Below are 27,974 nucleotides of genomic sequence, written 5' to 3'. Positions count from 1 at the left end.
TGCGTGAAACGTCAGTGGTGTGTATGCGGCTGGAGGAGGAGGATGGGACACTGCTGATGCTGATGCGAGAGCTTTCGGCGTCTGTAATCAACATCGATGGTCTGACTGCCAAAACGATGGAGTTTCTTGGCCTCATTTGACACCCTGTTGGTTTCACTGTGGTCATCAGCGGGGGACGCTAGCGCAGGTGTGCTTTTGAGGACAGCGGAGGGATTTGATGAGGGAAAGAAAACGGTTTCGTCTCGTCACTCGTCTGGCCTGGCTTCTGAGGGACACAGGTGGACCGCCGCTGGAAAACGGCATCAAAATTAGGCAGTGATATTTTACTGCGAAGAGGACGATACTTCACGTAATTACCCTTTGAACCCCGAAGCTAGCATTTTGGTATTGTTTTATCAAGAGAGGACGAAAGTTAAGCTTGAGGGTTTTTTTGGTGTGTTAGCCAGCTAATAGGCTAATTTCGTTAGCAAGCCTGTTAGCAGCTTCCCCGACCAATGGCACGGGAGAAGTGGGATGCTCGAAGGAGGAGTTAACGGTAGTTGCTGGCTTAAATTCATTCGAAGGAAAGACGGTCGGTGACACATGTGGGAAGCCGCTTTGCAACAACAGATTTGGCGTTAACGTTTTACAGCTTGGTGTTAATTCAGCTTCGAGTAACGCTGCTTACGTCGCTTCCCTCCGAGGCGATTGATAAGATTAGATAATCGGCTAATAAGGCTAATGTTGACAAACACTCTTGACCTAACGCGTTAATTCGTAACTCTAGTGTTTCATATCACCTCGCTGTCAGAGATGCTGTAAAGTCGTGTGCTTGTCGGTTCAGTTTCGAGACGTTATTGAGCAACTTTCAGGCCGCAAGTGAAGCATGCTGAAGCTGGAACATCTGACAACTACCAGGAGCGGACCTGTCATGGCAGAAAGGGATATAGTGAGTCCAGACGCATTTCCATCAGCACCATATTCAGTATGGCCAGGAAATCAGTATGATTTCTAGATTTAGGTAATGCTGTTCTCGAGATGTGGGGGGCAACCACTGAATTAAAAGTCAGAAATAGAGTCTTAGGCGTTTTTTCTAAACCTGCATATCTTCTTAAAACTATTGTAGTTTGTACTTCGTAAAATCACAATATCTGATAGCATCTTTTAAATGATAGCGGTGGAGAGCGCTTGTGGGGGCTCTCCACACTTGACTCACAATTTCACTAGAGATGTGCTGTGCCATATAGAAGCATGGCATTAAAATTGAAGGATTGGATCTTGACAGTAGTGAGATAAAAATAAATAGATACAAATCAGCAGCTTTCATAGGTTTCCAAAGGTGAACAGCCAGCATAAATGGAGCCGACAGTTGTGTCTGGCCCTTTGGGGCACACGCAGTGGGAGCCAGAGCAGCCATTTCCTCTTGGATTTGAGACACTGGATTCAGACAATGCAGGTGTGCCCTGTCAAAACAAGAGTGAACAGACGGGTTTGGACTTCAGGAATGGCGACCAGAACAACATATCCCAACAGACTCAGAAGGAAAAGGATTTAGTGGACAACCACCTGAATGTCTCAAATCTTTCTTTTGGAGATTTGCAGTTTGAGGGAGATCACACCACTATCTCCCAAACTTTTCTCCACAGTACTCACATTAAGGATTTGTCTTGCACAGAAAAAACAGAGGGACTTGATGAAATTAGTGACTGCACATTGTCCTGGCTATTTTCTCCCAACTTCGCTGATGTGATTGGAAAAAACTCTGCTCAAAAGGAGCTGACTCTTAAACGGGATTCCCCTCTGGAGGACTTAGAAGTCCTCAGTAGTCGGGTTGCGCTAATAACCCTCAGCGTGCCATCATCTCCAGTGAAGACCGATACAGGGGATCCATTTTTGCTAGTAGATCTCTCCAATGAACATCCTGCTCCCAACTCAGAGTCTTCAGGCGAGTTAAACCCACAGGGTGTCAGTGAGGAGCTGGTAAAGGTGCCATGTAAGGAGCAGGTCGACCTCCCTCCCTTACAGAGCAGGGAGACTTTGTCACCTGAAATTGGAGACAAAGGTTTATTCCCTGATCAAGTGACCGATCTACCTGTAACCAGTAGCGCTACCCTACAAGGTTTACCTGAGAACTGCCTCCTTCATAACACACACAGCACACCGCTGGAGTGTTTTGAAGGATCTGTGCCTTTGTTGGATTTAGACGTTCCAGATTTTGACAGCAGCCTAAGCCTGTGGCCTGCCAGTGCTGCCTCTGTTATCTACACAGGAACTCCATTAGATGTATCATCAGAGGAGTCAGAAGTGGTACATGAAGAAGCTGCTGTTATTAGGAATCTTACTTTGGAGCAACAAGGTGAGAACGACCTGCTTGCTCTGGGTTTATTAAACGAACCTTCATCACTGACACTGCCTCTGGTTGAAGATGCCCTCATCCAGGGTGATCTCAGCAGTCAGAGTTCCTCTGTGGAAAACACGCCTAAGGATTTGATGGAAGACAACATCTGTTCTGAAGTCAAAAATCAGGGAAATGAGGCAATGGCTTTGGATCCGTGCTTGACTGTTGAAGAGGTCCACGATGACGAATCTTGGGACTTGAAACCCCAGGAGGGAGTGCGGAATGAAAACAGTCCAGCAGCTGAGGAGAGGCCGGCCGACACTACACAGCTCCAGGGTTCAGGCTGTGATGAAGTGGCCTCTTTTGATTTTTCAGTTCAGGATTTAAATACAACTTCTTCTGAGCCTGAGTGGACTAGTGAGCAGGCCGTGGAGACAGTCTCCCTCTCCAACATGGTGGTAGATGACTCACTGCCGATGGTCTCAGCTGTGAGTGCAGGGGAGGAAGAAGTCTCCCCTCTGAAAGCTGTGTTCGATGCTTTAGACCAAGATGGTGATGGCTTCGTCCGCATTGAGGAGTTCATGGAGTTCGCCACTGCCTATGGGGCCGATCAGGTGAGAAGCTTGGTTTTTTGGGTTTTTTTTTAGGTTTTTTTTTTTAATTTTTTTTTTTTAGTCTTGCCATTTTTGAGCAGGCAGCTTCTTTGTACCGTATGTTGGGTAAGATTCAGTGTAACACAAACTGCTCCATATGTGTAAAATCTTTAGTATTGATTTTTAGCAGGAACTTGGAGTGCTTCCTGTAAAACACTGGTAATTAAATAAACTAAAATCCATCTACGTCTCATGTCTGTGTTTTAGAATGTGTATGATCCAGATTTATTTCAGATAAAACAAGTCAACTGTCAAAATGTGGTCATTTATCTGGTAGGTTTTTGGGTGAATGTTTAAAACCTTCATACAGACATGAAAGCTGGCTCAGGTGATGTTACAGTGTCACGTAATGGAGTGGTAACTTAACCCCTGCTGAGGTGCTGGTATGTTTCTCTGCAGTTTCCAATGCTTAGTGTAACAGACAATACTGAAAGTGCAACTTATTATGAAAACCATGCCTGGATTAGTTTGTCATCTATCTTCAGTGAGTGTTGAAAGGCCAGGACTTGTTTTTCTCTCTGATAAATCTGTTAAACATGCTGTCTGTAATGAGTTATGTCAGGCCTGAAACTCCATATATCAAATGACAGAATGCTCACTTCTTCATTTGTACACTCTGTGGCTAGGGGATTACCCCTTGTGGTATAGCTGCTGTGTGTCTCTGTACCCATTAGCCTCACTGGTTTGATGTTATCTTCCCCTTTACATCAGGTATTCAGTTTTATTTCCACAAAAATAGGCCTGTCTGTCAGGGGTACCTAAGTGAGTATACATTAATATTAGAATTTTAACATGATCTTCTTTAGCAGTTTTTGATATGTATATATCAGCATGAAACTAGCCAGCTCAAAAGATGTAGGTCAAAAAATTTGGGCAATAAGTTAATTTCCGCTACTTTAACCAGCTTGTTTTTAACACTGTGAACCTTTGGTTCACACACACACACACAAAACGTAATGCGTGCTCACTAATGCTTTTTAATCTCTTCTTTCTCAGTTCAAAGCACCTCTATTGCTGCTGCTCTGTCCCGTGTCTAGCCATAGGCATCTGCAGCTCTCCAGGCAGGGAATTGTGAAGGATTAAGAATTAAATGTATTTTCCTGAGTCGGAGGGACTTCGTGCTTTGCGTGCAGTTCACCAGCTGCCGATGACCTTGTTTCGAGTGACACAGGAGCACAACGTCTCATGTTTGGTGTAATTAAAATAAGTTGCACCTGCTGATTGAGAGAGTGCTAAAGTTGACACATCTATGACACTGAGAGTTATTTTTTTTTCCCAGAGGTGTGGTCTGTTTGACTGTTATTTCCTGCCAAAAGGTGCTATCCAGATTGTGCAGGTGGCTTACTTGTTTGTTTGTTTGTTTGTTTGTTTGTTTTTCATTGTGTTAGCTATCCAATATCTGGTTTGCAAGAGCTCCATGAGCTAAATGTGCCCTCAGAGGAGGCTCCTCTCAGATTTCTGTCCTTTCCTGAGACCAAGGAGACAAACGTTTAGGCGCGCTTGTTATTTCTAACCTTATTTTTTTCATTTGCAGTTGTCGAGCAGTCAGCAGACAGACTTATCTATAGAATTTGTGGAATGTTTTAAGCATGTTACCTTTAGGTGAGTTCATCATTCAGTAGCTCACACAAGGATCTGTAGAAAAGTCAGCTCTGCTTCAACAGGGCAAACATATTCACTTTATAATTGTTTCTTTGCTGAGTGTTGAAAGTGTTTTTCTCCTCCCATATCAGTGCGAACCACATATAAATGTGCTTTTGATATTTGACTAAGCCTTTCCCTGATATGTCATTGTATTTCAGCTATCTGGAGATAAAAGCAGTTTGAATAAGCTCTATGCCTGACCGAGTCCAAATGGGGAAATTATGACCTGGGCCTTGGTGGTAACACAAGTGTTTAAATATGTTGGTTCAAAAACCACAAGGCAAAAAGTAATACAGATCCATAAAAAAATGCCCATTGAGAATTTATGATAAGCTCATCGTGTCATGTTTGTTATGTCATAGTTTAGCTGGCAGCTAGGACTGTAACTTGGGTTTCTCTTTGCAAATACCCCCAACACCTGATAAACACCAGGAAGGTATTCATAAGACATTTGCATGAATGTTCAGATGGCGTTCGTATGCTAAGCATGCAAATGTTTCCTCTAGAATTATTCCAGGATGTGATACCGACTATAACCGCACACAAATGTAGTGTATTGCGAATAACATGGCAGGGAAACACTGAGCACCAAATGTCTCTCTGCAGTAGTGAATCCACTCTATGAAACCTTTTTGACTATTTAAAAAAATTAAAAATAAATGTCCTGTCTGGCAGGTCTTAGTATGGCGCTATTGAAAAGACTTTCTAACTCCCACTCACTCTCTGGTTTTGACCCTGATTCTGCACAAAAGCCACACTGAACTTCATTGAGTTTGGGACTCTCTTCTGAGTCGACATCACCAAACCTACTTTGGTCAGCCTCCCTCCCATCACCCACTGCTGTTATGCACCACCCCTCTAATCCTCAGTGGAATGCCCCAAGCCCTGAAACATCCCCTCTTTAGTTCCCTTTTGTTTTCATCTGTGTTTTATTTACAAAGACTACTTATTTATTTTCATCCGAACCTGCCAAACTTATGATTATGGCTATCAAAGTTTCGTTTGGCAACTGACTATTGCGAAATGCCCTTTAGGAAACACTCTCACCAAAGGGTATTCTTCTCATCGGGGTTATGCACAAAAGTGGTCTGTGTGGAGGCGGTCAGGCGTGCCCCGGCACTGATTAGACACAAATGGAGGAAAGCGAAAAACCACAGTGCTTTGCTCCGCTGAGCAGTGGAACCGTTGAGCTGCATCTGACTTTTTATCTCAGTCTTTCCTCTAGGTCTCAGGGCTGTACATCTGTCTAAAAAAAGACACTGTAAAAGCTAAAAATGTAAGTTACCTTTTAGAAATGGAAGAAAGGATTAACACAGACACAAATAAACATGAAAAGTGCTTAAATCTATTTAATATAAAATCTTTCTGGAAAATAAGTGTTTAAAGAAATTACTTTTCAGAGATTTTGTATTAAATAGATTTATCAAGTTGTATGAAATACTTGTTCCATGTAAATAAACTATGTTATTGTTTAATATGTTATTGTATCAGGCTTAAAATAGAAAAACGGGTCATATAGAGAACAGCAACAGTCAAAACAAGGACAATGATAAAAGTTATGTGAGTCTTAAAAGAGGATAATCTGATTTCTTTGCCCGGTTAATAGGTTGATGCAAAAATGAAATCACATTCACCTTTCAGTTTTTAGGTTAGACCTAGGAATAGCCAGCAGGCTCCACTAACAAGACCTGAGGGGCCTGGCACTGCTGTACAGCTGAAATGTAGGCCATGGACACTTTCCACAGGATAGTAGCTTAAAACTGATCTGGGAGCTTTGGCACTGGAGGTTTTTACAGTAGCGTATCCTACTCGGCTCAGTGGTGCATTTTTTTTTCTTCTAATGCCACAGAAACGATACCCAAAAGCTGTTCTTTGCTTTTTATATCAGACGTGCACAAAAACGTCACTGAAACCACTGATGCTCGTTAACTCCCCGCTCACACCTCAGTTTTCTCGCCTTGCCCAGAAAGAGGTGTTTGTGAAGAGCTGCGTGGAATAAAAGCGTTTCCTCTGAGCTGTGATGTTCTGTGATGTTGGGATGTGGAAAAAGCTTCAGTAAAACACCTTACGCTGACCTAAAGCACACTTTGTTTTTCTTCTTCCGTGGACTTGCATACATGAAATCACTTGCTGTTTTGTGGTTGTGTTTTGAAGCCCCAGTTTTTACACTACACCTGTCACCGTCTTGGTTTTGTTTAGTTAGAAGTGTTCGAGAGTGTGTAGAGTGTCAATTTATCAGGTGATTCAGATAACTTCTAATTTAAGCCCGATAGCATGCAAATAAAATGCTAGAATTTCTACCATCAAAGGAGTATTTTTGCATGGTCTGTTAGAACAACCAGCGGGCATTACAACCTACAGCCTTTCTGTCAGTTAAAGCAGTCACTACTGTAAAATGTGTAAATGGATACAATGTAAATGGATGAAGTTATTAAACAAGTTCACCCTTATGAAAGGAGTAATAACCTATGGAACCTAAAAGCAGCAGGCTGGTTATTTATGCTGTAGAGATGGGAAAGTTAATCTCATGCATTGTAGGTACTTTGTCCATGTTGTTTTGTTTTTTTTAAATGCACAAAGCCACTGTGCCTGAGGTTTTGGATTCTACATTTTGAAGTGTCAATGTTAGCATTTTAGCTGTTGTAGCGCATAGACGTTACTATATATGGATGAAAGGTTGCTAAGCTATCTCTAGCAGTCGTGGTTAGCAAGCTGTATTCATTAACTGTGCAGGGTGCAGTGAAGAGAGTCTGTGTGGATTGACTTTTGGTCATTTAAGGAACGGCAGTTTTTCGCACTTATGCTTCGGCCCTTGGGGTCCTACTATTGATCAACATTTCTGACAAAAAATACTTTGCTGTATTTAGTGAGGATTGGCCCTGCTTTCATGTGACTGCATAGTTGTAGCACACATGTGTTATGCTAGCTATACCCAGTATTTTTTGCTGGATGTAGTTTTTGTTTATTTTAGAAGCGAGCTGTAGTACCCTTTGCATGTTTGTCTTGTTTGAACAGAGCATTTAGTTGGTAATCTATCCTTCTGTTTTTTTTGTTGTTATTGTCCAATAACTTTTTAGTGCATGAGAACCAAAGAGGCACGGATGATTAAACAAAACAAAAAAAACCCCAAAACTTTATTTAAAAAAAAAAAAAAAAAAATGTAAGGGGGGGAAACCTAATGATTCCTAGTTGCTAGGGTTCAATACAAAAAACTGTCTTCATCTGTTCTCTTTTTAAACCTAGAAAATGGTGAGCATATCAAATCTGCTGTAAGAAAAAGGGTTCACCATTGCAGACAAGCTTGCTGGATGAGCTGGATGCTTGAACTCAACATTGCTGCATGAACTCTTATTTAGCGATACCACTCACTCCCCTTCTCTCACCCAGTACAGCTGGATTTAATTAATCAAACCCAGATCATAAGCCACAGGCTTGACAGAGTCAGTTTGAGTAGTTTCAACCTTCTCAGCCTCTTGAGTAGGAGCTCAGTATTGCTAAGAAGATCAAGTTATTTTTATGTGTAACTGATATAAAAAGTGTTCCAGAGACGCCACGCACAGAACAGCAATCCCTTTAACATGTTCACACTGTGCTGACGTTCTCAGAGAAGAAGTGATCCCAAACCACAGAAACCTCACGTCGCTGGTGCTCCCACCCAGCTGCTCTAATTCTGTTACATGCTTGAAAGTATGCTGCAATCATGTGTTAGTCTTTTTTTCCCCCATGTGTGACATTTTATGCTCAGAGGGTGAGGTACTTTTGCTGATAGCTAGTTCCCAAGTTAAATCTCTGGAAGCCAGATAACCTATCCAAACAAGCCCTCTTGGTAAATTAAAAAGATTTATTAAAAAAAAAAAGCTATAAAGCTAACATCCTTATAAACTTGTCCAGAATTCAATAAAGTGAAACTCTTTACATCTGCAAAAGTTGATTTTTCTTCTCAAGCTCTAAAGTGTTTTATTGGTGACTTTCTGCTCCTGTAATCAAAAATGGAGCTTGTGTAATTGTGCAGTTAAACTGTCAAATGAGTTGAATGATCCTGAGTATGACTTCTTAACAGTTTTATGAAGCCCAATGCAATTTTGAATGCAGTGTGCCCCCCCCCCCCCCCCCCCCTGAAGTCAGTATGCAAACATTGCAGCTAAGTAGTTTGTCGTTCTTTGTGGAAAACTTCCCCTTATGTCAGTCATTACATCTCCCTGAAGCATCCATGCTGAACATATGGTAGGTTTATGACAGGGAGCTTTTATGATGTCAGTGTAGTGAAATCTTTCTTGTTTGTGTCCCTCTTTAGGTGAAGGATCTGACAAAGTTTTTGGATCCAAGTGGGCTCGGTGTCATCAGCTTTGAAGATTTCCACCGTGGAATCTCTGCCATTAGCAATGGAGGTGAGTCATCGCGCATCTCCTTTTGTTTTCCTTGTAAACTTGTTCCTTAGTACCCTCTTTTTGTGGACCCACTACGTCTGCTTGTTTCAGACACTTGTACAAAAAATCTCTTGAGCTACCCCTTGCCCCAATTTCTTTACATTTTGTTTCCAAAGAGCCAGACTTGTCCATTTCAGTCCAGTCTGACCTTTATTTTGTGTGTATGTGTGAAGCCACTTAACAATAATCTATGAATTATTCAAGCATTTAAAAAAAACCCTGCTTCATACCTGAGCACACATCATTAGAGATGGCATGTTGCATCCTGAGTTTCTCATTCAGATCAGACACAACTCCTAATCCTTTTTGTGGGTTTGTTATAACATCAAAATCAAATCTTATCCAAATATTGAATTAACGTTCACATTTGCTCAAAAGTGGACATTAGTTCAAAGAGAGAGTGGTGGGTGTGTGGTGATGTCATTGCAGCAGTGAAACTGATGCCTCAATCTGCCCGGACTATTGATTTGAAGAACTCATTCCCAAGGCTTTCTAGGTTGCATATATCCAGTTTCTCAAACCATTAATAAGTCATGCACTGGAAAGTGTTAGATGCACAGACACATGGGCTGACTGGTGAGGTTTCAGAGCGGGATTGGCAGAGGGAGAGATGAGGTTTGGGCAGAGCGTCCTGTTCATCTTAATTATTTACAGTCTTCTCTCTCTGCCCTGTCCTCTCAGTTTTCCCCACTATATTTTTCTCCCACTAGTCACTACTGTTGATGCAGAGTACAGTGATGAAAACACAAAGAAAGGACAGATACTGCCTATATTTGCATCCAAGGATAAATATCTCAATGTAAACTCTGCTTTTGTGTACATTTTCTTACTAGATGCTCTTATTTCACTGCTCAAGCAGTCTCAAGTAACTGGTTTAATAGGCAGTTTTTGTGCTCCTGTCATTTGAGCAGAGTCGTTCTGGTTTGTTTTGGTGTTTTTGTTTGATTAGTGCACATACCGTATTCAAGGAACAAGGATGATATTGTTGAAACTGGCCACTAGTATTGTCCTGTGTTTCCCTTACTGCCTCTCCATTACTTTAGGTGCGTCTAGCTCTGTGGTTAATGAATCAGTTTTTTCCTCCTAGGAGAAAGTTTCTCATTGGTGTGTGAAGATCTAACTTCCCAAGTTGCTCACACACTGCTAACAAAATCACAGTGTGCTTGTCACTTTTCAGCTAAACTATTCCTATTTAGAGCCACTGCATCCATGTCGTATTCATTACCCCAGCAGTGACCTCCTCTTGTTGTAAACGGAGGCCAAAATCTGCTCCCTCGGGTCCCAGCCTGGTGTATACGTTCATCATAAGCTTCACTCAACTTTCTTCTTTTGTTTCCATTTTTGGATCACTCCTCACGGAAAATTGTACCTTTTTAATAAAGGGAAGTCTGCAGGCTATGGAAATGCCTTGTATCCCATAGTGGCTGTGGCATGTCTGGAACAACAAAACATTGCCTAGAAATATTTGTGCTCTGAAATTTTTACATGATGCCAAGAGACTACAGGTGGGCAGCCTGCTTCTCAGGCCCATTCTTTGTGCACTCCTTTCGCTTCAATAGCCCACAATGTCTGAGTCTCCAAGAGCAAAGGGTTGCATAAAAACCCTTGGGTCTACTGCCAGGACACTGTTTGTGTTCTGTTCTCCCAGCAGGGCGCTATTCATTCCTCTGTTTACTAGATACGGAGCCGCAATGGCTGATGGGACTGTCGTTGGTCCGTCTCAGGTTGCACTGTTGGTGCTTTCAGTGGAGGGTTTTATTGACAAATATAAAGTGGATATGGTTGCTTGTTGCCCTTTTTACAGTTTTATTGTACCAGTCGCTTGACATTCTGTAGCCCCTCAAACGTCTGTAAAAGTTACATAATGTTTGCTGTCAAATCACTCTTAGATTGCTGACTGTAAATATACAAGTAGGGCAGCTCAGGTGTAGACTCTGAAATGTGCTGATTAAAATGCTTAAGTCTGTTTTTCTCCCCCCTCTAAAAGTCAACATTTAAAATGAATCTTTGTTAACGGTGACACCTTTACTCATTTGCAAATTGAGGCTAATAATTTAATTAAATGGAGGTTTGTTCTTTTTACCACTGTAGGGAGAAGCAGGTTTCATGGTTTATTTATAAAACAAAAAAAATAGAGAAATGTTAATGTAAACCGAAGACTGACATTTTAATAGAACCAAAGTAAGGCACGAATAGATTAAATAAATGCAGTTTTGTTATTGTGCTGTGCATGTAAGGGGAAACAAAAGCTGACAGGCTCTTCAATTTTAATCCCAAATTGTGCACAACATTTACATAAACACCTGAATCCATTGGTGATAATTTACCTGCACACTTGCAGGTGTCTTTTTTTTCTTTTTTTTTCTTTAATTGTATTTTCCTTCAGTTGTTTCATTCACCTGCAGAGACATAATCCTGCATCCTGGCTCTCTGCTTTCTCATGGACATTGTACTGTGCAGACCAGTCTCGTGTTTGTTGAGCCTTCTTTTCTGTTTGGCTTTGTTTGTTCTGTACACATTAAACCTGTCTTCCTCCTGTCACATCTGCAGGCCCGGAGCCACAGCTATACAGTGTAAACTACAGTCCAGGGGATGGAGCTGTCGGCTGTCAAGAGGAGTACGATGAGGTGAGGAGCCATACAGGGAGGCTTAGTCGCTCTCAAGTTGTGCATGCGGTCCAGCTGTTGTGCTGTCAGTTCCTGGTGGTGCATGCAGCAGCACAGTGTGAAGCTTGCAGGCTGAACTCCCTGTGTACTCTCACTCTTCCCACTGTAATTCACCGAGTGGCTTGCAGAGCTATCATTACTGCTCTATGAATGCTCCACGGGTTGAACACCCTGGTTTGGCTGACACTAAATAGCATCTGGCAGGCGAGGCTTTTGAGTATTCTTTGACAAATATTGAATTAGCTGGAATGTGAGCTTGTTTTCATGTCTCTGGACTTTTTTTTCTTCTTTTTTTTTCTTTACTGTTGTGGGCAGCATATCTAGAATTCCTGTCTTCTCTGGTGTATGAAACTTGTATATTTAACAATCATTTTTGCTGGCCTCTGCAGAATTGAAAGGTTTCTGCTATTATGTGTGCCTCGAGCTGTGCTGGAGGACGACTGTTGTTTTAGTGGCTTTACAATGCATGGTATCGGCGCCCTCTCTTGATGTTGTGTAGAAGTGCAGTCACGTATGTGAGAGACTGATTGAATAAATATTTAAGCATTCTTCACAAATACTAGGATATAAAAATAAATAAATAATAAAAACAGAATTGATCTTTGTGTACTTTTTATTTTGGCTAATCTAATTTGAGCACAATAACTGTTATAGAGCTTCACTTGATTGACAGCTGAGGCTTAAAATTACAGTCATGGCCTTGTTGCAAACTAAATTTAAATGCATTAAATGAATCCACTAGGTTGACAAGTTGCTCTGCACAGTAAGGGCTTTACATGTGAAAGCTTGGTTTTCACCTGAGTTGCTTAAGGTTTATTTTCAGATGAGGTCTTGCTTTTCGTAGATGTGAGACTTCTCTATAGATGACAAGACATGCCAGCCAGTCAAAGGGAAGGAAGCGAGAGGGCTCTACATGTTTGCAAAGAGAGGGGGGAAAAAGATAAGAGATACTGCTGGTGGGAGCAGTGTTTTATTGTCTGGCCATCTGTGAGTCTAGATGGATTCACACTTGTTGGAAAGCTTTTAGTTGTAGTTAAGAAAGCAACTTGTTATATTCTTTAAGGAAATGAGTGCACATAAACTGGGTAGATGACATACTTGCATGGGAATCATACTTCTGCATCAGGTCTACACTGTGACTTAAGCCATAACCAGAACCGCATTTTAATCCCACACCACAACCTTCTCTAAACCTGATGTGCACATCCTGAGAAATGCAACTACACGTCGGGTCGACGTATACCAGAACAACTTGAGTAAAAGGTTGCAGTGTAAGGATAAGAGGAGTTTCTGGTTGCTACATTAGTTATGACATAGATTTCCAACAGAAGTCTTATCAAGCTTCAAAGTACTTTTTTAACAGGGACAAAGCCTGTTATGAATTGTATTATTTCTCAGTGTTTTTGTCTTGTCATATCTGTTGATTCCTTGGATGTTTATGGGTGATTTCTTTTTACTATTTTCCAAAAAATAGCCATTTGAATTACTTACTACCTAATTACTACTAATTACTACCAATAGATGCGGCTATTTGAAAGTAACTGTAAATTATCATCACCGAGGTGAATATACCCTAGCTGTAGCAGTCCACGCAGTGTTAACTGTTTTTGTTTTATTCTCTTTAGACTTTGGTTCCTTGTTTTTATCCTTGATGCAATTATCTATAATATTTTTTCTACTTAAAATATCCCAGCCGCTTTGGCTGCAAGTTTTTGGAACCCATAAGCAGAGTCCGGGGGTTTATTCTGTGAATGTTTGAAGGCGACGCCACACCTGTGTCCGTGGCCTTCTTTTTTTTCCTCGAGTTTCTGGCAGGAAAAAGTTCCCCTTGCTCTCGCTCTCTGTCAATGGCCGTGCTGTTCTGTCCCTGTTTGCTTTCAAAACAAGCAAGGTGAGGCTGTTCAGCTCGAGCCTGGCATGAGAGAGAAATGCAACACCCAGTCCACCACATTTTTCCTTTATTAAATAACTTCTGCCCTTGCTGATGTTCACATTTCCACCTCAGCTTTAATTGCTTTACAGGGACAATGACAGGTGTTGTTGAGCTGAAACTTTGTTAAACACTGCCCCCTCAGTGTTTGCACACAGACTGTTTAATTTAGGTGGTTGTAACGTGGAGACCTCGTTCGCTGTACAGTCTTAGACATGCAGAACGTGGCGTGATCATTTAAACGTTAAAGTGAAGTTCTGAGGGGCGAGCCGGGAATGATTAAATTGTTAATCTTAACTGTTAGCTGATTGTGTGGCATTTTCACTCAGAGCTGTTAGCAGCTGATTGAGCATTACAGCTGACTTCTGTTGCTCTTTGGACTTTATCACTGTCTCCACCCCTCTGACCACCCAGTGTGCAACAGTATTATTATTTTTTTCCCTTCCCTGACGCTCTCTGCACTCTCTCTGAGAGTGAAGGTGAGGAAGGAATAGTAGGAGTTATAAGTGGGCTCTTATGGCAGGCCAGCTTTTCCGTGAGTGAGCCTGGGCAGGAAAAATGGTTTTTGGCATGGTGGATACCCCTCAGGGTCCCTCATCTTCTGATACTCCATGTAGACTGGTATGTTAAATTTTCCAACATGACTCACCTTTGCCTTATTATCGCTTCACAGCTCTGACACCTGATGAGTCTCTGGTTGCTGATGACTTCAGATGTCTATTTTCTGGCGTGTATCAGTTTTAAGCAGTTGGTATTTGTTGTTTGCAAAGCATTTTGTTTGAACATGTTGCTTAGAGGTGTTGATGCAGCAGGTTTTGCTTGGAACTGCCATCAGAAGCAGTCTCTGAAGTCTGTTTGTGCTGAGATTTATTTGCTCGCTGCTTTAATTGGCATCAGTACCTGCTGGCTAGACAGGAATATTCAAGATTAGCTCATCTTTGAAATGACTGCCTTGTTGACAGCTGTAGTTTGTGTGTGTGTCAAATAAACAACAACTGACAATCTTATTTATCTTCCCCAAAACAACCAAAGCACCATGGTGGTTAGTCTCATTCAAATTCATAATCATAAGAAATGTGTAGAGCACTGTGAGTACTTTGTATTGGGGCAGTGTTTGCTCGATGTTAATACTTACATTCGGCCAACTAAAATAATATTTGCGCATATTAAATTCCACCCATAAATATGCCCAGCTAGTACTCCAGTAAATTATTAAAATTGTGATGGATGTGGAAGTTTACCGCCTGAGTGCTTTCCTGTAATGCAACCTTATTCTGTTTTTGTGACTGCAGCAAAATGAGGTGACAGACAGTGCATACCTGGGCTCCGAGAGCACTTACAGTGAGTGCGAGACCTTCACTGATGAGGACACGGGGGCCCTTGTACCTCCTGAGATGCACGAGGATGTGGAGACGGACAGCGGCATCGAGGCCACGCTACACGACCCTGAAGATGGCAGCAACAGGTTGGTATATAAATTTCATGTCAGTGTTGGCTGCTATGCCTTTATTTCCTGGGAAAAAAAAAAAAAGAACTTGTGTGTTTGTTCAAGGCTGAGAAAATTGGATTGTAAACTTCAGTGTCTTGAGTCATACATCATCCCTTTATTCCACTTGTCATGAGATGCAGAAATCATGTTTGTAATGGCTCCTAGGTACAGAAATCTCCCCCAAAAATGTGTGTTAAATCTCTAGCTGAGGGTTAGCCCTGGAGCTGCCCTGCACTGCCCTTTTACACAGATCATGTGGTTTATGGGTCTTTCGTGTGTGACACTGGATCACTTGGGTTCTATGTGGGTCAGCAGACAGGCAGATTAAAGAGAGGCAATAGACTAACTTAATGCCTTCAGTTCCCCTGAGGTCATCCATGCGTTACTGTGTTGTCCTTAATGGAGACACCTGTATTTCAGATCTAAGTATAGATGTCAGTGGTTGATTTACCTGCTATCACTTAAATTATGTGCTGGTAAATTTCAAAAATGGTTTCATCCATACAGGAGACAAAAGGTTAGTTAGTAACTCTGTGTAATAAAGACTTTTGTTGTTTTGGCCAAATTGTTGTTCTAAGCTTCAGTATTGCCTCAAAACTTCGCCAGCAGAACATCAGTAATGTTCTTTAGCTTTTTTCTTTCTTACTTTTATTTTTCTTAGTGAAATCATACATGCTATAGAGTATTTGGGGCGAAGGTTCATAATCAGTGAGAACATTCACTGTTAGTGTTTTTAGTATGACTGAACCGGAAAGCTTATTCAGAGATAACTTGGAATCTGCACAGTGTAAGCACAAGAAACCTTGAACACAGAAAGCCCTTCTACTATTCTTTACCTACGGTGGTCGGAGTGAAGGAGTCTTTTTACTGACCTGAAAAGAGGCTGAGATCTACTCATCTTCTTTGGTTATTTAGTAAAGCTGTTTCTAATAACAGCAGGTGAGTTGTTTTAAAAGTTCTCTTTGCTAAAATTGGTCATTGTGTGTTTTCAAAAATAGTTTTTTTTTTTTTTGTTTTGTTTTGTTTTTCTTAAAAATCCATTCATGGTGAATGTGGGTTTAATTGTTTTGCTCTGGACTTTCTTTTAATTGGTTTTACTGTTAAATTTGAGGTTGTGCTCTGTAAAGCGTTCAGTTATCTCAGCACCAGTGCAGCCCACTCACAGTTGACAAAATTAGTAAAGTCTGCATTCCAGATCTACAGACTAGCGGGAGGTGAGGGTTGGTGTCTGATTCTCACATTAATATTTTCGTCAGTAGTCCTCATTTAATCGAATTAAAGACTGTAAGATTTTTTTTTTTTTTTTTTTTTTTTTTGTCGTTTCAAACAGTCGGACACTTCAAATGACGGCCCACATAAATAACAGTGCCGGTTGCTGTGGCAGATGAGATTCATGTCAGCATGCAAGCGTTCTTGTTGATACAGTTTTTAGGGTAAACACGAGAGAGGAAGTGCACAGCTATGTGGCTTCATCTGCTGACTGTGTGACCTGTCTGTCCGGCTTGGTGACGGATCGGAGTGGACTGCCTGACATGGATGTGTTTGCACTTCCCATTCCATGTGTGAACCTTGAATTCCAGGAAGTGTTGAGTTGGCTCTTTTTTTTGTGTTGTTTCCCCCCCCTTTTTTTTTTTTTTTTTTTTTTTTTGCAAGGCTAATCTGATTCTGCCTCTCCATTTACTCAAGTCATCACCCACACCTCTAAGTCTGACTCAAAGTTACATTTTAAAGTGTTTATATTTACTCACCTGCTTACTAAAAACTGGAAATGCATTAATTGCCAAAAAAAAGGACCCTTCCGTAATACCAGTGATATCATCAATCCTGTGAAAGGAGATTAGGTCCTATTTAAAATGTTATTACTGTCCAACACTGTCTATATAAGTTTTTTTTTTTTTGTTTTTTTTTAATACAGCTTCCTTGTCAAATACAATCTTTGGCTTACTGTGAGCATTACTGATGAAATGAAACTAAGTGGACGCTACGTCAGCTGAGGTTTTGCCATGTAGCATGGTTAGCTGAGCGAACCCTAGCTCGAGTCTGCATTCAAAAGAGATTTTAGGATAGGAGTATATGCACTGAAGTGGGGATTAAGAATCTAACAGGATTAGCCACCTCCTCCCTTCTCTGTCCTACCCCTGTGTCCCCCACACACATTTGGCCCTTGGACAGTCAGCAGGGCTGTCTGTTGGTCATTGCTTAGCTTCAAATCTGATTAAGCCACTCACAGTCAGCCTTTACCAGTACACGGCCTTAAGTCTTTGCGGCAGCAGCATCCGTCATGTAGCGCTGGCAACTTGCAGCTCCGCAGGATTTGTTTTCTCCACACTGGAGAGTGGTGGTTTTTGTTTTTAGATTGAGGTAAACTGTGAAAATTCAGGATTCCACTCTGGTTGTCAGGGGTTTTAACTCCAGTTGCTCCGAGGCTTTCACGCCAGGGCAGCGGAGGGCGCTTAAAAATGCGTTCTCTCTCGTCACCATCTCTCTGTGCGAGGGACCTCAATATGGGGCCAAGTAGCAAGAGCCTGAATAAAGGGTGAGTAACAATAACATTGGTTTTGTTCAATTTAATCCGTTCAGCTCGATGCGTTTTTGTTTTGGTGTTTTTTCGCTAAAACTGAATTATTACTTCTTAAGAGTGCTTAGGAGTGTTGGCTTTGAATTAGACAATAAGCAAAACAAATCATGTCACAATGCGCTGAAAAAGCAGAGATTTCTGCTGATTTAGGCATCCTCTTCCTGTAAGAGTGTGTTTGTGCACATTTAAGACCTCCAACATCCTGCTGGACTACAGGAAAGCTCTTCTCTGAACCTTTCCTGGTACATGAAAGTAAATCTTGTTTTGTAACTCAAATTTACTATAAAGTCCTTAAGACCAGCCCTCCACCTGAATTATGTTTTGCTGCACACAACAGCCAGAGCAGTCATGTGGGTGAAAGTCTCAGGTTTTTCAGTAAGCTTGACCCACATTAAACACCACAAAGACTCCAGTCACATGTCTCAGGTGTTGCCCTTGAGGTTTTGCATTAACAGAGTACAAGACATGTTGTTTCAGCCAAAAGCAGGCCTCGGGATTAATGTGAATTAACAGATTACCTTTGAAGACGAGCGATCGAACTTGTCCAGACTGTTGCTCTTCTCGGGGAAAGATTAATTGTGCTTGTTTTGATCTGGTTAGATCCAAGATTCTGAGCTTTAGAGATTAAGGTTTGTTAAGTTTATGGAAGTGTGGCTATTTATGCTCAGACAGATGTTACTTCTGTCTTAACCTGGCACTTTTTTTTTTCCTCTTTTCTTTTTTTAACTCGGACTTGACATTAACAGTGTTGTTGTTTACGCCTGTGGGCACGCTCAGCAACTCTTCCACTGTGTGTTTCAGGTTTTCCCTGAACTCAGAGCTCCATAACCACTCCCTGGTGACGGTCATTGGTGGAGAGGAGGAGCACTTTGAGGACTTTGGGGAAAGTAACACTTCAGAGTTGCTGCTGGAGAGCACCACAGAAGGGCCCGAGGGAGAGGGTGACTCCCATCTCACACAGACGCCTGAGCAAGTCAATGGCTCAGCATTGCGCTCCCCCAGGTATGAGCTTGTCTTCCCTACACAACTCAACTCAGGCTTCCCGAAATTTAAGTTATTTGTAGTGCAAGTTATTTCAAATTTTAACCCAAAGTCTGTAGATCTGAGAAGCCATTAATAAGTGTAACCTGCACAAAGGTTATTTCTAAACGACATGAATCTATGAGAATTTAGGCTGTGAAATCATGGCTTTATTTTTATCAGCCCTTCCTGATAAGAGGTGTGAGACTGTCACATTCTCAGATGTGCTGTCCAGGCCCTGATGCGTATCTTTACATTCTTCAGAGAAAATGTTTCTCTTTTAACAAAGACACTGAGGTCAAGCATTGATAAGACATATCTGGAGACATCCTTGCCACCACTGTCTGCCTTCTTTTCTTGCCAAGGGAAAGATAAGATGGCCTGAACACAAAGTTCATTCTGGTTTAACTCTGCTTGTTGTAACAAAACTGAAAATGTGGATTTATTTCTCTTTTGGATGCTTCTTGGTATCCTTGGACTAAATGTGTTTTCAGTCAGTGTGTCTTAAAGGTGGCATCTGTTAGTGCAGGTCAGACAAAGATGGATGTTTTTGTTGCACTGAGTTTAGACGTCTTTAAGAGGCTCCAGCTGTGTAAAGTGCCCATTTAAAAACAGAAACGGCACGAGACACAAACGTATTCACGCTCTGCACCTTTATGTTGAATAAAGCTCCTGTTTTAGCCTTTTCCCGCTCATTTGTTCCCTTCCCCCCTCCTCTTTTTCTCATCAGAGACTCTAAGCCGGATAATGTGTAATATCCGCTTGGGTGATATTTCAGTGACTTGACTTGCCAGGAAGCTCTTAACAGCTAACTGCCTAGTTGTTGTAGCCTACTGACAATGCAGAAATAAGATGGGGTAACTGGATTGGCACTAATAATACCATTTCAGTTATCACTATTAAAGACGTCAAGTACAGCCTCACTCAGTTCCTGCTGTTTTAGTAAAGCCTTTGTTAACATTAGAGGAAGGCTACATCACTATAGATGTATTATAATTCTTAGATTTTTGTTAATATTTCTTTAGAGCTTATATACTTATGTAATATTTTTAAACAGAAAGTGCATCTTTTCCCATACAAGTTGAGTAAAAATCTGTTTAGTGGATAGACTCGAATCTCATACACAGAAAATAACCGCATCCCACAAGCTTCACCCACTCGGTGTGAATGCGTCACCGTGTTTTGAGCAAATCATGCTCATTGTTGGCGCATGTATCACTGCTGCCTACACACACACACGCCCCCACATTTATCTACATATTACCGTACTGAGTACATGTGCACACTCTGTCGGGTTAGTCCTGTTCTGCACAAACACACATCGCTGTGGGCATCGTTTAACACGCTGTCAGGATAAAATTGCTCAGTATGATGCTGCATATGGCCATCTAGTGACTCTCAGTCTGTCGTGTAACGCAGCCTCTCTGCCTCCAGGAACCGAAACGGGTGCCAGTTTATTAGGTAATTCAGGTCTGACTCTCCCTGAATAAACAGCAGCTGGTAGACGTGATGTGCAGAGAGCAGCAAGGAAATAAAATTCAGGCAGGCAAATTAATGGAAATGGGTCTAATCACTCAATAAAGATAAGCACAGTCTTTATCTAAGAGATGTTTTGTTTCCTTACACTATCCAGAGCACGAGTCACAGCCACACTGCCGTCTGTCTCACGTCTCCTCTCAGCACTGCAGCCTTCACTTGTCACTCTTTTCAAACTCTTCTGTGGATTTCTCTGATACCCCAGTGGTGTCCCTTCCCACCTGTATTCACCCCCTTACTTGTCCAGCACTCACCACATCCTCCCTTTCCTTTTCTTCCTCCTTGTTTCCTCTTTCCAGTGCACCCACTTCTCCCCCTGGCTGCTTTCAGAGCTTCCTCAGGGAGGAGGCGCTGGACTTTTTCTGTAGCCAGTGTCACAAACAAATAAGTCGTCTCGAGGACCTCTCCACTCGCCTCAGTTTCCTAGAGATGACTAGGTAACACGTCATTCACAACCTCCTCTGGGTATAAGCTGTGTGACTGTGTGTGCAGTGCCGATTAGATGCAGTGTCACGCATGTTGTCATGATGATTGCATGACATTGGCATGATAGATAGCAGCGTTAGCATGTAGTATATATTAATAGAATAACATTGCTGATTTTCTTTTTTTCCCCATCGTTGCCATCTTAACAAATGATTTGTGAGTCTTAAAGAATGCTCATTTGAAAATAAGCATCATAGTCTGATTTTCACGTTTCATTCATTTGAGACATTAGCAGTATGAAATAATCACAGCTGAGTGGTGTCTGAGTTTCTTTTCGTTCCTCACATCATTGACTTCATGCTTCATTTGACTTTGACTGAATCCTTCTGCTAGTCAAGTGAAGGATCCTGCTTTTATTCCGACTTACTCGGATCCATATTACAGACACCCAGTAATTCCCAAACTTGGTTTATTTACAAACTGTAAATTCACAAGTATGTAATTCATTTTTGCCAAGTGCTGAAATTGCTATTTTATTTTAAAGGTTTCTGTAATACTCACATGGGTGTGTGTTAATCTGTTTGATCCTACATCAGCACCTGTTGGGTACGATTGATACATGCTGGTTTGTTGGTGTTCAGAGTGCTGTGGTGTGTGAATCCCTTGTAGCTTTAGTTATTATTCATCAACATGTTTTGTTTTGCTAGTAGATCTGCTAGTAGACAGAGGGATGAGGGGTTGGATAGGGATACCAAGCTGCGGTGTCTCTTTCCTTTTCATCGTTTTCTCTTCCTGACCATTTTTCCTGTTGTTCTGTCTCCCCATCCAGCGCTGGCAAGCGGCTATCCAGCAAGAAAGTGGCGAGGTAAGCCAAACTTTAGCTCTGTATTCTGTAGATATCAGCTCCCTTTTCTAGTATTATTGTAATTAATGGTTGTTTTTGGAAGCAGTTGTTTATCAAATATGAGTGGATAAGATGGAGTGATGTTTTTGCTCTTTACATGCAGACACCTCCTCCAGAACAGCTCAATGACTCTGGACACCATGAGCGACTTGACGCGGGACATCCTGGAGCTGGCTGACAACGACATCACAGACAAGGTGACAGTTGTGGTTACGCCGAGTGAGCTGCAACAGTTTTCACCTGTTACAGTTGTTGTGAAAGAAAGGAGGAAAACATTTATTGGCAGCCAGATCGATCGGTTTAATTGTTAATAAGTCAAAACAAGTGTTTTTTTTTAATTTTTAATAACTGTGAAATGTGTATACTGTCCAGGTGCTCCTCCTTGAGCGCCGAGTGGCAGAGCTGGAGAAGGAGTCCGAGGCTTCAGGGGAGCAGCACGCACGCTTGCGCCAGGAGAACCTTCAGCTGGTGCATCGGGCCAATGCCTTTGAGGAGCAGCTTAAGGAGCAGGAGCTCCAAGCTGACGAGGAACTGCAGCAGGAAACCCGGCGTCACAAGGAGGCCCTCAGCAAGCTGGAGAGAGAGAGAGGGTTGGAGATCGAAAACATGCAGGCGAGGTGAGGAGACTGCGAGGGGGGGAAATGGGTGTTTTTACACCTTTGTGGCTCCACGAAATATCAAAATATAGATTTTTACTGTATTTAATTTACTGCTTGTAATTATAATTATAAATGCACTTTGATCCCTTGTGCCTGCAACAGATGGGTTTTTGCGTCGTTTATATTTAATGGTGTTTTATAACAGCCTTGCTCATTGTGAGAAGAGGTTGTTGTTTTTTTTTTTATTGGAGGACTCATGGCTCTGCACTGCCACCATATGGCAATAATCTTCCACTGATGCTATTTTTTTTTCTCTTCCCCTTGTGCAGTCAGATTGTTAAATATTAATCAACTGAGCTGTTGTGGAGTTTTTGGTTTTGGTGTGTACTTTTGACAGATCTGTGCTTGTTCCTCAGGCTTCAGCAGCTGGACGAGGAGAACAGTGAGCTGAGGTCCTGCGTTCCTTGTCTTCGAGCAAACATCGAGAGACTAGAGGAGGTGATGACATCATTGTCACGTTGCTTTGTCTTTTCTCTTTTGTGGTCCTATCATAATATCTCCCTTGCATTCACTTGTAGGGACTGTAGCTCCGAAATGACAACACAGGCACGGCTTCCTCAAGACGGGCGCTTTGCTTCTATTTATTGAACGCCGTGAAAACTATAAACATAAAACACAAAGGCTGTAGGCATTTCAGTCACTTAAAAGTAACACATGTGCTTTAACAAAAATTACCTTGTGGCCGCCTGTCACTTCAGAGGTCCTAGACGAATAACCTTATAGTCTTGTGCATTCTAAATTAAATAATTAGAACACCATACATTACAAATTTGCACAATATTACACTTACAACAAATACCTTGTACAGCTAGTACACAAACCAGACTTCTGCAGATGGCTCACTAAAATCCTTTGTGTGATTATCAAACACAGGCCTCACAGCCATCACACCCAAACCTCGTGATAATAGCGGTGCAACATAAAAATTGTTCTTTGTGCCAAGACGAAATCATCTCATACACCAGATAGAACACACCTTCACAATATGTTCCACAGAAATTTACAAGCAAAAACATTTTAACTGCTGGAACGAACCATTAACCTCTTTTATGCAGAAGCCATTTCTGTGACACTTGCAAGGAATCATTTTATAATTGTTTTTGTCTCTTCTTGCTAACACTTCCCCACGTCTTTATTTTTTATTTTATTTCCTTCTCCAGGAGAAGCGGAAGCTGCAAGATGAGGCTGAAGCCATGGCCGACAGGCTGATGGAGGAGACAGAGTCTCGCAGGAAGATGGCCGACAAGCTGAGCCATGAGCGCCACCAGAACCAGAAGGAGAAGGAGTCCACGCAGGAGGTCAGACATGTTTTGTTTCTTTTCTCCGTTTGAAATGCGTAGCACAAAAATATAAAAAACAGAATACAGCTAGATCCCATCATATTAAAATTTTACATCATCTCGTTTTTTGTCATTAACATGATTTTTCCTCACATCCTTGATCTGTTTGTGCCACAGCTGATTGAAGATCTGCGAAAACAGCTTGAGCACCTACAGCTGTACAAATTGGAGGCTGAGGCAAAGAGAGGACGTTCACCTGGAGCAGGGCTGCAGGAGTACCAGACCCGCACCCGTGAAGCCGAGCTGGAGCAGGAAATAAAACGACTCAAACAGGTACCAAAATAATCCTCATTCTGCTGTTTTTGTTGTCTTTGCGGTTTTGAGATGGAGAGGGGAATAATTTAGCAGCTGCATGGATTCAGTGTCTGACTTAATCTCTGCAGGACAACCGTACTCTTAAGGAGCAGAATGACGAATTAAACGGCCAGATTATCAACCTGAGCATCCAAGGAGCAAAGAATTTGATGTCTGCATCCTTCTCTGACTCCCTGGCTGCAGAGATCAACTCTGTCTCTCGCACAGAGGTAGGTTGAGGAAAGAAGTCGTGAACCGCATTCGCTGTCGGCTTTTCCCTCACTTCTGCTTCTCTCTGTTTCCAGCTGATGGAGGCCATTCACAAGCAGGAGGAGATCAACTACAGGCTCCAGGACTATATTGACAAAATCATCGTGGCCATCATGGAGTCCAACCCCTCCATCCTCGAGGTCAAATAAACAGCCAGAGGGACTCTACGGATTGCAATTAAGAAAATTGGAGATATTTCTAATAGAGGATATAAAAATATTCTGGAAGGAGAAAATAAACAGTAACGCCCAACTCCCCCCATCAGAGAGGATTTAACAAACAGTTCATGGCTGTCGTTGACAAATAAGCTAGTTTATTTTTGGTTAAGTACCCATCGAGTCTGTGCTTTTTGTGAGCGTCTGTGTCGGCCTTCCTGATAACACTTGGGTTCTGATGACGTCCATGTTGGTGGCTAGAGGGACCCAAGATTCCCCGTTTGAGTGAATGAATGTGTAAATGTGTGTGAGAGGGAAATATCCTACAAAGTAGAAACCCCTTTTCCAAACGATGCTAGAGCTAAAACCTGATCAGTTGTACCTAAAGGCCTTAAGTAAAAGGTGATCAGTCTTCATTAGTTATGCTACACATGCCTCAGTTCAGTCAGCGAAGGCTTGCTGGGATGGTGGCAGCATGATGGCTCAGATCATCTGAGCCGCGCTGAATCGTGTTTTTAAACAAAAGCCGTATGAAGCGCCGCTCAGGAGCCGAGTAGAATCTGTCCTTAACATTTTAAAAGTTTGCAGTGCTTCGTAGCACCGCGCGCTTCTCTCCTTTAACAGAGCTCAGCCGTCTTTTCCAGGGAACTTCTGCTGGGTCGCAGACAAGGAATGCCTCAAGGGGGGGGGGTGTTTTTGATGTGTTCAACATTCCCCTTTTTTGCTCTGGTTTTGGAAGAAGCTTGGCAACACTAGGAGTGGAAAACATTCTTGAAACCTTCAAGTGATCTGTGTGCTTTATATCATTTATTTTTACAATGAAACAGGGTCCTGCAGGTCTTCAGGTGGGCTGGAAACACTACACTTCCCATCACTCACTGGCACAAACATTTAGATATCTCCCATTTATTGCACAAAGTATAGGCTGGGTATACTGACTCTAACTCTCCAGACACTTGAACTGAACTTGAAGGGAAGCTGGCGAGTGATGGTGGAAACTGTAGTTTGGCTTCAGTGAAGTCCAGCCCACCTGACCTCTGCGTTCTCTTGCTGAGTGAAAGCGACAGGGAAGCTTATCAGTTTTTGTTTTTCCTTCACGAGCGATTTGTTGTCAGTGGAAATGTCGTTGTGACTGAAACGCTTACAAATGACAACTGAGAAGAATCCAGACTTTGTCTTTTGCACTACATTTTGATTTAAATATTGTTTTTGTTCATGGAATAGAAAAAAAAGTTTATTGTAAAGGGATGAAATCATAAATGAAGATTGTCAAGTGTGGGATTTGTTCCTGAAGGAATCCCACTCATGCTGTATTGGGGGAGGGTGTTACATTGCTCTAATATAATTACATCAAATTGAGTTTATTTAGGAAAAAAATCCTGCAGCCATGACTTCAGATTAGTTTGTCATTGAGAGCTCAGATGAGCTTTCTGCTGACTGTCAGCCAGACCTAATCTGCATATAACATTGAGGAGAAGTGGCAGACCTTGGTAGCAATAATGCTGGCCCATGAAGTGGACATTGATGGGTGGGTTGAAGGGACAGGATAAAGAAAAGCTGCTCTCCATTTCCTCTGCTTAAAACGTTTCTCCTTATTGCTGTAATTGAGGACGGCAAGAAGGAACAAGGACTGATTCTGTGCTCATCGGTACTCTGCAGCCATCTTCAAACACATGGACATTTTTTTCCCCCTCTGACCTGAAAGTGGATGTTTAAGTTGGATTTACATGCCAGGCATCTTGTTGGACTCGTATCATGAAGACTGGGGGGAGGGGGGTATTTTTGTCCAAACAGCATGGCGTTCCGCACACACACACGCTAAAATGAATTCCTGTTTTTCATACGTTCACCTCTGAAGTCTATCTCACCGCTCCTCTTCTTCACCTGCCACTCCATGAAAAATGGCCTTGGATGTAAATGACTTGTACATGTAAAGTTTTTTCTACACTCATTCTAGATTCTAGGTATTTTTATAGTCAGGAGAAAAAAAAAATAAGAGCGTTTCTTTTCGTCTTATGCTGAGAGACGGCTGCCTGTACTCTTCTCTAGCATGTAGCGTGTACAGTATCGTTTGGGTTTCTCTTTTCTCTCATTTTAAATCACATGCAGATATTTATTCGACTTACACTCTGATCTGTGATCTGTTCTGCTGAAAATATATTTGTACATTTTTGAATTCATGAGGGGAGGTGATTAATTCACAGTGAATGAATCTATGGGCGAATTTACCGAATTCTGAGAGTTTAAAGCAAAGTTATATAATGTTTGGGGCAGTCAGCAAACACAAAACAAAGCTTGAATGTGACCTGCTCAGTGCGGTGATCTGTTGAGGTCTGGGCTCTCTTCCATTGTGCTGATGCTGCTCTGACCTCTTGGGTGTTGTGATTTAGATACGGCTGAGTCTGCAGTTTTCTAATGTCGTCTTCCCAGATGGAGTCAGGTACTGCATGGAAACACAGATTTCTTAATGTATATTTTACTTGTTTGACTTGTTCTCACTGAAGAATCATACGCTGAAACATCGGACGGCAGAGCTGTAGGTTGAGACCTCGATGTGACACACACAACCTCGTATCCAGGCTCTATGTTCAGCTTCCTGCCCTTTTTTTTTCTTTTTTTCTTTCTTTTTTTTCTGTGGTTCTGGGGGTTCTTTGGGGGGGGGGGGTTTCCACGACAGATTCTTTATAATACTGAACCATTATTATGCTATAATGTAGAAACAGGACGACACCTGCGCACAGTGGGATACATGACACTCGATTGGTGTTTTGTCTTTCTGACAGACGGTTTGATGACTGGCGACAGTTTGATTAGTCGGTGAAGCCACAGAGCTGACAAAATCTTTTCTTTCAGCAGAGCTGAAGGTGATTGCACTTTAACCAGATCTCTCTTCATTTTACTCCTGCCTTTTAAAAATGACCAAAGACATATTTAAACATTGACGGATCAAGTTATCCATTAGATTCACTTTTATTAACACTTCTCCTGTTCTAGTAAAAGATAAAAACACGCTTTCGGCTTGGAAAGGAAAGAAGAAGAAACTGGCCTGCTAGTCTAAACACTGTGCCTCTGTCTCAAACTCCTCTAAACTAACCTGATCATGAGCCCTGGGGAAAGCACTGACCACGTGACTGTCAGTTTGTTAAATTATAATGATGAAATCTAAACTGTAAATATGAATTGTCTTTTTTTTTCTCCTTTTTTTTTTTGTGGATTTCTTTTGTTTTTGTTTCTTTCATCTCACGCTCACTTCCAGTGTCCAAAGAAAGTTTGCTCAAGGCACAAACGTCACTACTGGAGTAGTGCATGGCTTACCATTATGTGACATGGGAAGATTAAAAGAGAATATTGTAGAGGAAAAAAATAAACTGTAAAACTATTTTCGAAGATAAATGTATAAATTATAACAGTATTGGTTACAGCTGTATTTTTTTTTTTTTCTGAGATCCCCAAAATGATCTAATCCTAATTGTTCTTGGGGAGCTATAATTCAGTCATTGTAAACAGAGAAAATTTAAAGGTAAAGGTGAAAGTAAGATTAGAAAATAAAGGAATAAAATGATCTGTGTGGTATTGGCTCGTTTTGTTCGCGGACTCGATGCCTTGTCTGATCAACAAACCACAGACGCCTCCAACCGGCCATTCAGCACCATCTGCTGGTTATGC

At 41.8% G+C, this 27,974-nt stretch overlaps 1 protein-coding gene across 3 annotated transcripts; it reads left to right on the top strand.

Annotated features, from left to right (window-relative positions):
* rab11fip3 (RAB11 family interacting protein 3 (class II)) lies at positions 1-27,870 on the top strand. 3 transcript variants are annotated; one of them, XM_082545304.1, is made up of 14 exons: positions 1-2,931; positions 8,909-9,002; positions 11,592-11,668; positions 14,930-15,102; positions 18,506-18,706; positions 20,560-20,697; positions 21,516-21,551; positions 21,694-21,787; positions 21,963-22,207; positions 22,606-22,687; positions 23,410-23,547; positions 23,707-23,862; positions 23,973-24,113; positions 24,189-27,870. In XM_082545304.1, the coding sequence occupies exons 1-14, from the start codon at positions 1,336-1,338 to the stop codon at positions 24,300-24,302; spliced, it is 3,285 nt and encodes a 1,094-aa protein (XP_082401430.1). In that variant the 5' UTR covers positions 1-1,335; the 3' UTR covers positions 24,303-27,870. The 3 variants fall into 3 exon arrangements, with proteins under 3 accessions (XP_082401430.1, XP_082401431.1, XP_082401432.1); XM_082545306.1 differs by having other exon boundaries at positions 4-928; XM_082545305.1 differs by lacking the exon at positions 20,560-20,697.
* Positions 27,871-27,974: the final 104 nt, after the last annotated feature.

This window comes from Aulonocara stuartgranti (assembly GCF_965226115.1).
Source record: "Aulonocara stuartgranti genome assembly, chromosome: 8".
Taxonomy (NCBI): Eukaryota; Metazoa; Chordata; class Actinopteri; order Cichliformes; family Cichlidae; genus Aulonocara; species Aulonocara stuartgranti.
Note: the sequence above shows the minus strand (reverse complement) of the source record. Positions and strands in the feature narration are given on the sequence as shown.

Coding starts and splice junctions, on each gene's coding strand:
- rab11fip3 (XM_082545304.1), top strand. CDS start 1,336: ATGGAGCCGACAGTTGTGTCTGGCCCTTTGGGGCACACGCAGTGGGAG. Junction 9,003..11,591: donor CTCTGCCATTAGCAATGGAG/GTGAGTCATCGC, acceptor TCACATCTGCAG/GCCCGGAGCCACAGCTATAC. Junction 15,103..18,505: donor CCTGAAGATGGCAGCAACAG/GTTGGTATATAA, acceptor TGTGTGTTTCAG/GTTTTCCCTGAACTCAGAGC.